At 42.3% G+C, this 13225-nt stretch overlaps 1 protein-coding gene across 3 annotated transcripts in view; it reads right to left on the bottom strand.

Moving 5' to 3' along the window:
• Positions 1-32: 32 nt before the first annotated feature.
• Positions 33-13225, bottom strand: part of snx21 (sorting nexin family member 21) — a 16244-nt gene continuing 3051 nt past the window's right edge. The window contains exons 2-4 of one of the 3 annotated variants that reach the window (XM_042341884.1): positions 12099-12363; positions 4183-4364; positions 33-1462 (exon numbers count right to left, since the gene is read on the bottom strand). In XM_042341884.1, coding sequence (XP_042197818.1) covers positions 791-1462; positions 4183-4364; positions 12099-12348 — 1104 coding nt within the window. In that variant the 5' untranslated portion in view covers positions 12349-12363 and the 3' untranslated portion in view covers positions 33-790. The remainder of the gene's footprint in view (positions 1463-4182; positions 4365-12098; positions 12364-13225) is intronic. The other 2 variants (XM_042341886.1, XM_042341885.1) reach the window with 2 other exon arrangements.

Below are 13225 nucleotides of genomic sequence, written 5' to 3'. Positions count from 1 at the left end.
TGCTATACTGGAAGTGCACACCATCTTTCTCAGGGATACAGTATAACCTAAAAGTCTGCTTGTAGTTTACATAATACTGGTCCCCACAGCCCCAAATTGGTCTTAGTGCAATCGCCTGCTCCACAATATCAAATTCAGAGCAACAGAATTCAGCAACATTTACACAGCCACTTAAATGGACAGAAGCTGGAATCAACTGTTCCTGAAACCAATATATACAATAGTGTATTTCATTTATATGGCACCTTTCACATTGGGAAGATGTCCTAAAGCGCTTAACAATCCTGCTTGGCCACCAAGTTGGAGCCAAGGGTGGGAGGGGAATGATGACATACCACAGAATTACTTCCTAAAGATATCCTTAGAGCACACCTAAACTTACTGCAACAGCATTTCTCTACTAACTGTTTCTGCATTGTCCATGAAGTCAGTCTAATCCCTGCAGGTGTTTACTTTTTCCATTTATGTAAACATCTGCTGAATCATAGGTAAATGAGGCACTTTGGATTAGGCATGAGAATAGCCCAGTGTTCATTTGCATCAGAGACAGATCAATGGCTTTTTGTGTCTAATACTCTGATTCAGGGAAGGCACAAATATTTGCATGAACTTTGTACATTGAATTGAGTACAGTGTGGATATGAAGGTGATCCTGGATTTCTCAGAATTGTTTGATCTACTGGATATTTGGTCCACTTTAATTTCCTCAAATATAAAATATTAATGTGAATGAAATTTTGTACAGCTCCCACTCTACAAAAAGTAAACGTCAAGCTATTACCGCTCTTACTCATTCTAAAAGATCTTTAATAAGATGTTCTTTAAGGCTAGGTTGGTTTAAAACATCTGTTCCTGCATCCTGAAGTTGCTGAAGTTTGGCTTCACACTGACGTTTGTCTTTGGCTATTTTCCAGGAAAGTCTGATATTGGACTGAAGTAACGGCACCAAAAGTGCATGTTTGTCCTGATTTTCCAGAATTTGCACGGCCCGCTCGCAGTAAGCCTGAGCTTCTTCCAACCGATCCAGTTCCTGGTAGCAGACAGAAAGAGCAGACAGAGTGAAAACTAGGTGCTCCATGTCACGGGAGGCCAGCTTTTCTTGCAAATGAAGAGCGTTGAGCAAGGTATGAATGGCATCCTCATTCATCCCAGCTCGCAGTAACCCCTGGCCTGCCTTTAGATCTCTCAGGTAAAAGAACTCCAAGAACACTTTGGATTTGCGAATGTCCCCAATCGAGTGGATGTGCTGCAGATACTGTTCGAAAGATCGGCTGCGTTTGGCTATCGTTTCGTGCGTGAAATTCTTCCGTATTTTCTTCCGAGGAAAAACTATGTTGTCCATTTCCTCCCTGAAGTGTTTGTTCAGCGTCTCGTTCAGTTTTGCAAAATCAGTGTAGCGTCGAACGATTAGCGCCTTGTCAGTATCGAACATGCCAGATTTGATCACGTTTATGGTGTAGGCCTGTGGGAAAGCGAGGCAGCTTGTTAATTCTGTTTCCAGGTTAAAAAGAACCGTTCCCTGTATAGTTACTGCACTCATTAACACTAAGAAATAGTTACGTGTATAATGCTTATGTCCTCACTGCGTTGTAACTAATCACTCTTATTGAGGCTGGCCAGACCAGACTTTTGTAAATGGTCACACAGCCACACATCTGGGTAACAGTCTCACAAATACCAAATGGAAAACGGCAGGAGGCAGCATTAGTTGAATGCCAGATCAAGCAGAAGAGAGAAGTACAAACCGTTCTATGGAACTCGAGAGTTACAAGTTGCTAGGACAGAGGAAATGTCATCTGAGAAATGCACCTGATCAGATGAGTTGACAAAAAGGCTCTTCTTCTGGGTTAATGTTTTTTTAAACTGAGAAACAGTAATTGTAGAATGATCCAAAGACTTTCTGCACAACATAAATCTGGCAATTGTTTGGGGGAGGAAGAGGAAAGTGAGAAAAGATGTATTTGACCTTTGAACCTCTATCAAAGTCTCATGCCACATTTGCTGTGTGCAATTGACTGCCATGTTTCGCCCACAAAATATAGTCAATTCACTTTACAGTGTATTCTGTGAAATGCTTTGAAGACGTGATAAGGCGCTATATCAAATCCAAGGATTATTATTATTAAAGTCGGTACCTGGGCAGCACATCAGTGAAAAGGGCTCAGCATCCCCAGCCTGGCAGATGCTTTGTTCTAATGGCTGTAAATCTCAATTTACTGATATTGCTGACAGGTGGTGTATCATATGTGTATTTATTCTGCAGGTTACTGCTGACACAGTGCTCTGGAGCAGTAATGGTTTTAACTGGCGTCAGTGCCCAGTGGCTTCCTGTTTTCTGCCTGAACATGAAAATCTAAAGCTGCTGGAAGGTGCTTATTCATGATTTGAAGTCGGGGCTGAGTCAGTGCAGCATTAATAATTCAACTTGTTTTTTTCCATCCCCAAACAAACAAGGCTGCTTTGCAACATTTCTAATGATATGCCATGTCACTGCAGACAGCTGGGTAGGAAATACCATGTGCAGAGTTGGAGTGAACAGCTTCCTTAAATAGACTGCCAGTGACTCATGGTTCAAACCCATCTGATTACAGTTCTGTACTTTATGTATAATCTTACTGTTGATGCTCATTAAGAAACTTTTACACAATTTTGTTTCCCTGAAAATACGAGTATGTGTATGTACACATCTAATTGACGACCAGAATATAGTGTGCAAGCTGAATAACAAGGAAACCGAATAAAAACAGATTTCCCAGGAAACCTCACATGCCTGATCTACTGCAAATCTATTTCCTGTTCTAGAATTGGCCAATCTGAAGATGTGCAATTGGGCATCCTGATGACCTAGTAGGTAAATGCACTAGAGGCCATGCTGTGCGCAAGTTCCAGTAAGTATTCAATTTGGCTGATCCCAGCCAGGATGCCACAATAATAATAATATCCTTTCATTTGGTATAGCGCCTTATGTCAACAAGACATCTCAAAGTGCTTCACAGAACATACTGTAAAGTGGAGTGAGCTTGTTCTTTGTGGGCAAACATGGCAGCCAATTTTGAGATGTCCTCTTGATGTGAAAGGCGTTGATTCAAATATTATTTTATAAAGACAGAAAACAGTGTGAGAAGATGTAGGCCAGAGGGAAGAATCACCTGTCAGATATTTCCTGGTATTCTAAACGGGGATGTCAGGGTACATGGTTAAAAACGCCTCCCAGATAATCGGATCAGTATTCAAGTCTTAAAGTGAACTTCCTGCAATGGTTTAATTGTTCACTGCTCAAAGCAAAAAGAAATTCCACACAACAGAATTTGTTATCAGCTTGCCGTTCAAGATCGCCCTCCCCTAGTTATTTTGGTGGTCCAAGAAGCATAGTGTAGAATAAGGATGTGGTAAACGTTGCAATAGCCCTTCAGTTTGCTAGCTGATCTGTGCAAACTGCTGTCTCTGAGGAATGTTGACATTAGGTATGTTTTCAGCTCATATACCGCACTGCTGAAAATCACCAGTAACACAGCTATACCAAGCCCAAGATATCTTCATTACTGCAACATTAACACTCATAGAAACATAGAAATCTATAACGCAGAAGGAGGCCATTTGACCCATCGAGCCTGCTTCAGTTCACAGAGCAACGATATTGCTTGAATCTCACCATCCTGCTTTATCCCCATATGCCTTCAAGGCCCTCTCTTTCATAGGCCTGTCTACTTCGCTCTTGAGAGCTACAATGGAGTCCTGTAGCTTAGTGGTTAGCTTGCTCGCCTCATAAGTGAGAGGACCCGGGTTCGATTCCCGGACAGGGCAAAACATTGGGCAAGTTGCCTTACTCCACATGCCTCTGTTTACCTAGCAGTAAGTAGGAACCCGGTTGTTAGTCAATTGGCAGATTGGGGGTAATAATCCCTTCAAAATAAATAAGTAATATGGTCACTCAATCCACCACTGTTTGTGGGACACTGTTGTGCGCAATTGGCTGCTGCAGTTCACCCACAAAATATAGTCAATTCATTTTATATATTCTGTGAAGCGCTTTGAGATGTCTCAAAGAAGTGATAAAGCTCTATATCAAATTAAAGGATTATTATTAATATTATTTTAATTGAATGTCTGAATAGGAGAATGGGGACCTCCCACAATGTGTCGCTCACCTGGACAAATTACTTCCACAGCAGAAACACTCACCACGTATTTAGAGGACGAGTCCTGCACCACGTTGGCACTGGTCACCTCAAACATCAGTTTCTCTACGATCAACTTCCCTTTGGTTTTCTTCCAGTTCTCTTGCAGCTGGTTTGTGAGCAGACTGTACTGATGGGGTGCACTCAAGGGCTTCTCTGCAAAAGCAAAGCAACCAAATAGTTCCACTGCAAAGGAAATACAGCAGCGATAAATGCATCCGGTGCATTTGCTTATACCTTGAGATGAACCTAAATGAACAAATTATCGTCAGGAGGACATCTCAAAGCACTTTTAAAAAAAAATGTGGTCATTCAATCCATGACTGTTTATGGAACACTGCTGTGCCGCTTTTCACCCACAAAATACACAGTAAATTCACTTTACAATATATTCTGTGAAGCACTTTGAGACGTCTCAACAATGTGATAAGATGCTATACCAAATGCAAGGATTATTATTATTAACATTACTGCATTGGAGCCAAAACTCTATTCTTTCTTACCCGCTTCCCATAAAAATTGTGTATCTCAAGGGGAGGGAAATCAGGTAAGATTTACAACTGTTTTGTCTCATGACAAAAACAGAAGACCCGTTTCCTAAAACTGTACCTCACTTCCTCTCATATACGATTGCTGATCTCTGTCTAGTTGGGCAATGTCTGTCAAGTGTAGGCAGTGCATGAGCTCAGGACTGAGAATTGTTACCCACTGTGTTCAAATCATTCGCTGTCTGGACTCACAGACAACGAGCCAACATTTAGACAAAATACTGCAAGTGCCTTTGGAACTATTTGCCAATAGTTAGTGGTCATAGTGAAAGATAACAGCACAAGTTGGAGGTAACAGACTGATCACTAGAAATGATGGCAAGGCAATCTTGATCTTGATCATCAAGTTGTTTTCATGCGGGAAGGGGGAAATAAGGAAATCTGTATTTTCAGAATATGAGAATTCAAAGGCACTGCTTTTCCGTCGCGTACCAAACATTTCGGGGCAAGGATCTTTAATGAATGCTTCAATGAAAGCAGTGCATTTCACATAAATTAACCTGTGTTTTCAGATTGGAACCGAAACTCATTTATTAAACAGTGCGGGTCAACGGCCACAAGGTCAAATACACGACAGACTAGTTGATATTCCAAGCCAAACATACCGTACAACACAGAGAAGCAAGTTTTAGATCTATGGTCTGGTAGGCATATTGGGGCTGCAATTTTTTGAAATTGCAGAGATCATAATTTACATCACATAAGATTTTGTATAATGAAGGATATCTCTGCATTTCAAATTTAATTCATTCAAAGCTTTGCGTCGATTCCCGTTTTTTGCTCAGCCAAACTCTAAAACCTCAACATTGGGAAGTCTCTGTTTTAATATTTAGTTTTGCTTCTGTATTTTTCATCAGTGAAATGACAAAAGGTAAACTACAAGCTCTCTCTTGAGCAGAGAGCGAAACAGCGTGAGGAGGGACCTGAGTGAGAATTCTATTGAGGAATTTGGTGAGAGTGGAAATTCAATGCAGAGGGGGAAAGAGGTGCATAATTATACACTATATAATAATTGTATTAAAATAATATAAAATACGTCTGGGAATATGGGAGCGCAGATGAGACCGGTTGCATGCACAATGTGTGCCCTGTGGGAACTCCAGGATGTGTTGTGTGCCTTGGACAAACATGTGTAGGAAGTGCCTCTGACTGCTCGAGCTTGAGCTCAGGGTTTCTGAGCTCGAGGAGAGGCTGGTGTAACTACATGGCATACAGGAGGCTGAAGAGTTCATGGTTCGAACGTTTCAGGAAGTGGTCACCCCACAGCCACAGAGGGTTCAGAAGGAGAGTGAGTGAGTGAGTGACCACCTGGCATGGTAGGAATAGGGGACAGGTGGTGCAGAAATCCCCTGAGAGTGTGGCACTCACAAACCAGTTCTCTACTGAATACCGATGAGGGTGATGACACCTCTGGGGAGGGGAATCAAAAGCAAATGAATGCACAGGGGGACACAGGGAAAATTGTCATTGGGTACACAAGGGTGAAAGGAGAAGACAGACGTTTCTGCAAGCAAAAACATGACTCTCACATGGTACGTTGCCTCCCTGGTGCCAGGGTTGAAGACATCATGGAACAGGTTACTATGGATTACTCCCAGTGCCTCGTGCAGGTGAGTATCAAAACAGCAGGATTAATCACATGAATGCATGGCTGGAGAAATGGTGCAGAAAGGAGGGCTTCAGGTTCCTGGAAATTGGGACCAGTTCTGGGTCAGGTGGGACCTGTACAAGGTGGATGGGTTACACCTGAACAGGGCTGGGACCAATGTCCTCACAGGGAGGTTAACTAGTGTTGTGGGGAAGGGTTTAAAGTAATTTCGAGGGGGGAAGGGAATTTATGAAGATAAATGGCAGCATGAATACAGAACTGGCTGTGAGACAGAAAGCAGAGAGTTGGTGTGATCGGCTGTTTTTCTGACTGGAGGGAAGTGTGCAGTGGTGTCCCCCAGGAATCAGTATTGGAACCACTGTTCTTTCTGACCTATATAATTGACCTGGACTTGGATATAGGGAGTACAATTTCCAAGTTTGCAGATGATACTAAGCTAGGATAAGTAGTAAACAGTGAGGAGCATAGTAGCAGACTGCAAGGGGACATAGACAGACTGGTAAAATGGGCAGATGAAGTTTAATGTGGAGAAATGCGAAGTGATGCGTTTTGGGAGGAAGAATGAGGAGAGGCAATAAAATCTAGAAGGGGGTGAAGGAACAGAGAGACCTGGGGGTTCATATAAGTGAATCTTTGAAGGTGGAAGGACAGGTAGATAAAGCTGTGTAAAAAAAAAACATACGGGATACTAGGCTTTATAAATAGGGGCCTAGAATACAAATGTCACTAAGTTATGATGAACCTTTATAAAACACTGGTTAGGCCTCAGCGAGAGACTGTGTTCAGTTCTGGGCACCACACTTTAGGAAGGATGTCAAGGTATTGGAGAGGGTGCAAAGGAGATTTACCAGGATGGTACCAGGAATGAGGGACTTCAGTTATCAGGAGAGGCGAGAGAAGCCGGGATTATTCTCCTTAGAGCAGCCCAGGTTAAGCGGAGACTTAATAAGTTTTCAAAATTATGAGGGGATTCAATAGGGTGAACAAGGAGAAACTATTTCCACTGGTGGGTGGGTCGGTAACCTGAGGACACCAATTTAAAATAGTTGTTAAAAGAAACAGAGGGGAGGTGAGGAGATTTTTTTTCACACAGCGAGTTATTCAGATCTGGAATGCATTGCCTGAAAGGGTGGGGAAGCCGATTCAATTACGACTTTTAAGAGAGAAACAGATAATTATTTGGTGAGGACAAGTTTGCAGGGCTGTAGGGAGAGAGCGGGGGAGTGGGGTTGAATTGGATAGCTCTTTTCAAAGTGCCGGCACAGACACGATGGGCCGAATGGCCTCCTTCTGTACTGTACAACTCTAGGATTCTATGAAGATAAATGGTACAATTTTAAGGGGAGTGCAGGAACAGAGAGACCAAGGTTTTCACATACATAAATCCTTGAAGGTGGCAGGACAAGTTGACAAAGTGGTTAAAAAAGCATATGGGATCCTTGAGTTTATAGATAGAGGCAGACAAATAGCTGGTTAGGCCTCAGCTGGAGTATTGTGTCCAATTCTGGGCACCACACTTTAGGAAGGATGTCGGAGCCTTGGTGAGGATGCAGAGAAGATTTACAAGAATGATACCAGAGGTGAGGGACTACAATTATGTGGAGAGACTCGAGAGGCTGGGATTATTCTCCTTGGAGCAGAGAAGTTTGAGGGGATACTCAATGGAGGTGTTCAAAATTATGAGGGGTTTTGATAGAGTAGAGGAAACTGTTTACTCTGGTGGGTGGATCGGTAACCAGAGGACACAGATTTAGGATAATTTCAAAAGAACCAAAGGGAAGACGAAGAAAAATTTTTACCCAGAGAATTGTTACGGTCTGGAACGCACTGCCTGAAAGGATGGTGGAAGCAGATTCAATAATAGCTTTCAAAAAGGGATTAGATAGGTACTTAAAAAGGAAGAATTTGCAGGGCTATGGGGTAAGAACGGGTGAGTGGGACGAGTGGTAGCTCTTTCAAAGGTACCATGGGCCGAATACCCTCCTTCTGTTCTGTAAAATTCTATGATTCTATGAAGAGGGGAAAAAACATACTGCAAACATTATTTGGGGAGGAGAAAAGTACTTGCAATGTAAAGTGGGTACACTCTTAATGAACTTTACACAAAGGTTTTCTCCGGTAAAGAAAAGTAATGTTAAAGTACAAAAACTGACTGTGGCACTCCCTAGATATCAGCTGTTTTCACAGAACAGCCAGAAAAACCCACAGCGGTTGCAACACAGTTATTAACCATTGACTAGGGAGATGACTCGCAAAACACAGTGGACTGGCTACCAGCAGGCACTGTGACAGTCGATGTACCCACAAAGCAAACACTACTGAATGTTCTCGAAGCACACAAAGTACAGCATTAAAAAAATAAACATACTGAAGTTTGGGCATACTACTATGCTAGCTCATCTTCTGTGTCTCATCCCCTCTTTGAGTAATATACACTGGGAACTTTTACAGTCCATTATCAACCATAGTTTATATCCTTCCTCAACTACACCCACATATGATTGTCAATTTCATTACAATTTACATTGATATAGCGCCTTTCAAGTCAAGAGAAAATCTCAACGCGCACAATTTAATTGTTCCCTTTTTGCAATAAAAATTACCCATAACTGAAAAATAAAACTTTAGTAAATGAAAAAATATAAAATTTGGTAAAAACAAACACAGCAGGAATGCCGGGTGTTAACATCAGAACCAGCACATTCAGGGAATGAAGACACAGAGGAATGATAGTTACAAATTGTAAGAATGGTTTCTGATTTCCGATTGCTGACAGATTCCCGTTTTATGGATGTACTTTACACTCGTCCAGTCTGAGTGTACGACTGAAGTCATTGCTACATCTCCAGCAAGTTTGAGTTGGTTGATAAAAGACTACCCTTCACCTTTGCATCTTTTCTCCACGCCTTCAAAACCCTCTTAAGTTCTTTTTGGCCAAGCCTTTGGTGGGCACCCTCAAACTCCCGTTCATTTCCTTCCTCTTGGTGAAGCACTTGGAGAAATAATCTTAGGTGAAATGTGTTGCACAAGTAAAGATTGTTTTTGATATTTTGCTTTCCTGTTCAGCGCTCTAGTCGCTGACTTATTTGCTAATTTCAGTCCTACCTGGTGCCTCTGTGTCTCTGCTCTGACCTTACAGGCAGTCTGGCTTTCTTTACTGCTCTTATATCTTGCTAAAAAAGACCAGTCTCTTTGCAAATATTAACAACCGATGGAAAAGTACAGACCGAAATGAAACCCCTTCCACTCCCCAACTGACAGCAGTCACGGGAAACGATGCTTTGGTCTGGTTTAGATACAAAGAAGCTTTGTTGCATCTATAGTGATTCTCTGTGCACTCCCAGGTTCTGTGGTTTACTCTGTAAATGTACGTGCCCATTCCGCATTACGTGGTATTGCAGGGCAATACAGTATCAATCACTTTAAAATCGGACGGTAACTAACCACTGATTGTCTTAATATAGGTTTCACACTGGTTTCTGCTTTAGAGAAGTGTAAGCCACAAGCACCAAATAACACTGCCAGCCCCAATCCGACACTTGGCATCTGCACTGTATTATCAGCCATGCATTATAATGCCAACCCCTTACCAATACGCAGCCCCTCGCTGCACTGTCCGCCCCACACTGACACAGGCCTCACATAGTACTGTCAGTCCTACATTATTCTGTCAGTCCCTTACTGGCACTCAGCTCCACACCATAGTGTCAGCGCTAGGTCCTGGGTTCACGTCCTGATCTGATCTATTATCTGATCTCTCCTGGAGCAATGTTGAGGGGATCTGTGGTTGCTTTACAATTGCAGGCTCACAGGGATTAGGGTTACGAGAGAAAGTCAGCCAGGACTTGCACTCGAGATCAGGAACCAGCAATCTCTGCTTATAAAAGTAATTTTTGCATTTGATATAGCGCACTTGATTTTTGATATATCTCAAGTCATTGACACGTTTCAAAGCACTTCACAGGATATACTGTAAAGTGGATTGACTGTGTATTTTGTGGGCGAAACGCAGCAACCAATTTAGAACAGCAATGTCCTACAAACAGTTGAGTGACCCAATAATTTTTTTGGGGGTGGATTATTACCCCCAGAAAGAAATCCGCCAATTGACTAACAAGCTACTTACTGTTGGGTAAACAGAGGCATGTGGAGTAAGGAAACGTGCATAAGTAAATGTAATTATTGTTATAATGGCAAAGAAAGAAAACACACAAAAACATTAAAAAGCAGAGAGAGAGAGAGAGCACTTCTGTACAGCATCTCAATGCACATGACGGTTGAGCAATGAAACTCTGCACAGATACAAAAACATACTCCAAATGAAAAAAAAACAAATGAAGATAAAGAGGTATTCTCACTTTCTAACAAACAATTCAAAATGATCCTTAAATGTGTTAGTCACAAATATCTGAAATTTCCTAAACGTCACATGTCCAAAATGTCTGATGCTTATAATAATGGGTCTCGAATTTGACATAGCGCCTTATCACGTCTTCGAGACGTCTCAAAGCCCTTCAGAGAATATACTGTAAAGTGAATTGACTGTATATTTTGTGGGTGAAACGCGGCAGCCAATTGCGCACAACAGTGATCCACAAGCAGTCGTGGATTGAGTGACCAAATTATTATTATTATAAAAAGTAAGGGTTTAATACACCGACGGAAAAGCAATCTACCAATCAACTAACAAGCGGGTTCCTACTTACTGCTAAGTAAACAGAGCATGTAATCACCATAAGACACTCAACGCTTTTTATCTAAAGCTTCTTCATTAGTGTATTGGCTGATGGAAAAAGCACCACTTACCCACATTGCTATTTATACATTGCCCTTGACATGAACCTTATATTGATCTGTCTTTGTAGCTTTGCTTTAAGCAAAATATTACCCTAGGAAACACCTTCATGAGCTGGGCAACTAGTGTACGGAATTCTGCTCGTTAATACAACACGACACCACCCAACCCAACCCTCCCCACACACACACATAAACAGAAATAAGAGTAAAAAAGAGACCTAGAGACCCTTAAGTCCACCTCATAGGACCATAGGCCATTTAGGCCCTCGCGCCTGTTGCATTATTCTACTGGCTGGTCTGTACCTCAGCTCCATTTACCCGCCTTTTCTCCACCTGTCCTGCCACCCTGATACTTCCAAAAGGATTCCATTCTACATCCCACACAATATTCCAAGTGCACTTCATTCAAAAACGCTGAAATCATTGCCAATTCGGGGAGAGAGAAAAAATATCTTGGATAAACTCCCAACTTCCAAAGTCAGCTGCACGAACTCCGAGAATCGCCACCAACATGACAGCCTTAATACCTTAATCATCCCTACACTCGGCTACATGAGCAAACGAGCAAATCAGACATTGGGATCTGTCTTTAATATCTGCAGCCTTGACACACCGCAGACTGAAACTAATTGACTATATAACTAAAAACAGGATGTTGATCTAGAAATAAATAATAAACTTGCAATTTACCACAGAACGTTAACAACCCTTGCATTCAATATGGCGCTTTATCACGTCACTGAGAGTCACTGTGTATTTTATGCAAATTGTTAAGAAGGTTGGTTAATTGTACCAAGGTTAACTGCATGAAATGGGTGTAGCTCAACTGATGAAACCTGGTAAAGCAAGATTTTTAATGAGCCTCTGCCCAGAGTGAACGCCATCATATTTTTAACGGGCTAAAAACTGCCTTTGGAATTTTGAGAACGCAATTTCTCCAAAACAAGTTTGAAAGCGAATGCTTACCCACGTTCTCCACTCCATCACTCTCCCAGCTTTGTAAAAAGTCAGGGTCGCTGTCCACCGCGTCAGGCTGGGTCCCTTCCTCAGCCACCGTGTCCGCATCATCGAAGCTCAGTGTCCCGCTCAGGCGGGAGGACAGACCCTCTGTGTCGTCTTCAAGCTCCGATCCTTCGGGGAAATCTTGAGCCGTTTCCTCAGTTACGTTCTCTTTTCGGACCTTCCTTCGAAACCGGTGCAGAATTTTCGAGGCCATGCCACGCACTGCGTCCTGCGAAACGCACAGGATGAATTTAGCCAGCCATGCTTTGCATTTACATTACCCCCGGCAGCATTTGAAGTCAAGAGGTGTGTTCGACTGTGCCACCTCTTAAATCCCAAGACACCGGAGACACAAGAAAGAGAGCAGTGAGCAGCACAGGAACAACAAAACAACAACAAAATTACATTGGTATAATGCCTTTCACAGGAGTAGCCCATTCAGCTTCTCGAGCCTGTTCTGTCATTCTTACGGCTGATCTGCACCTCAACTCCATTTACCCACCTTTGCTCCATATCCCTTGATACCCTGACCGAAGAAATATCTCTCCGCTCCAGTCTTAAAAATTTTAATTCATCCAGTAGCAATACGGTCACTTCAAAGCTTGGGAAGATTGATGGCTGTTACATTTTTCTCTTCAGCCACTGGCTCAAACTCCAACCTTTGCTCCCATCCCTTCAAATAGCTTGAGTTCACAATTGTACTGCAAGGCCCTCAATCTCCATCTGCAGCTCTCCACCTATCTCACCATGTTCCAATACACAGAGCACTTGAAAAAATACCAAAGTCACTCTTATCAAAGGCAACGACTATTATATTATTATTATATTATTGTTTGTGGGGTTTTGCTGGCACAAACCACGGCTAAATTGCCCTCCAAAGAGCATTACTGAAGCTCAGGCAGATGTTTTCAGTGATAAGGTGCTAAATGTTTACTTTCTATTGTGACTCGCCTTCCTTTGAACTTGTTATCCTCACTGTGTTTACAATGTGCTTCCACTAACCTCAGGACAAGTCACTGACCTGAAACTGAGCCGCTGGTTCAATCCAGCCAACTGACTTCAAATGTCTGAGCCCCTGGGAAAAAATATAG

The sequence above is a fragment of the Callorhinchus milii genome, unplaced genomic scaffold (assembly GCF_018977255.1).
Source record: "Callorhinchus milii isolate IMCB2004 unplaced genomic scaffold, IMCB_Cmil_1.0 Scaffold18, whole genome shotgun sequence".
NCBI lineage: Eukaryota > Metazoa > Chordata > Chondrichthyes > Chimaeriformes > Callorhinchidae > Callorhinchus > Callorhinchus milii.
Note: the sequence above shows the minus strand (reverse complement) of the source record. Positions and strands in the feature narration are given on the sequence as shown.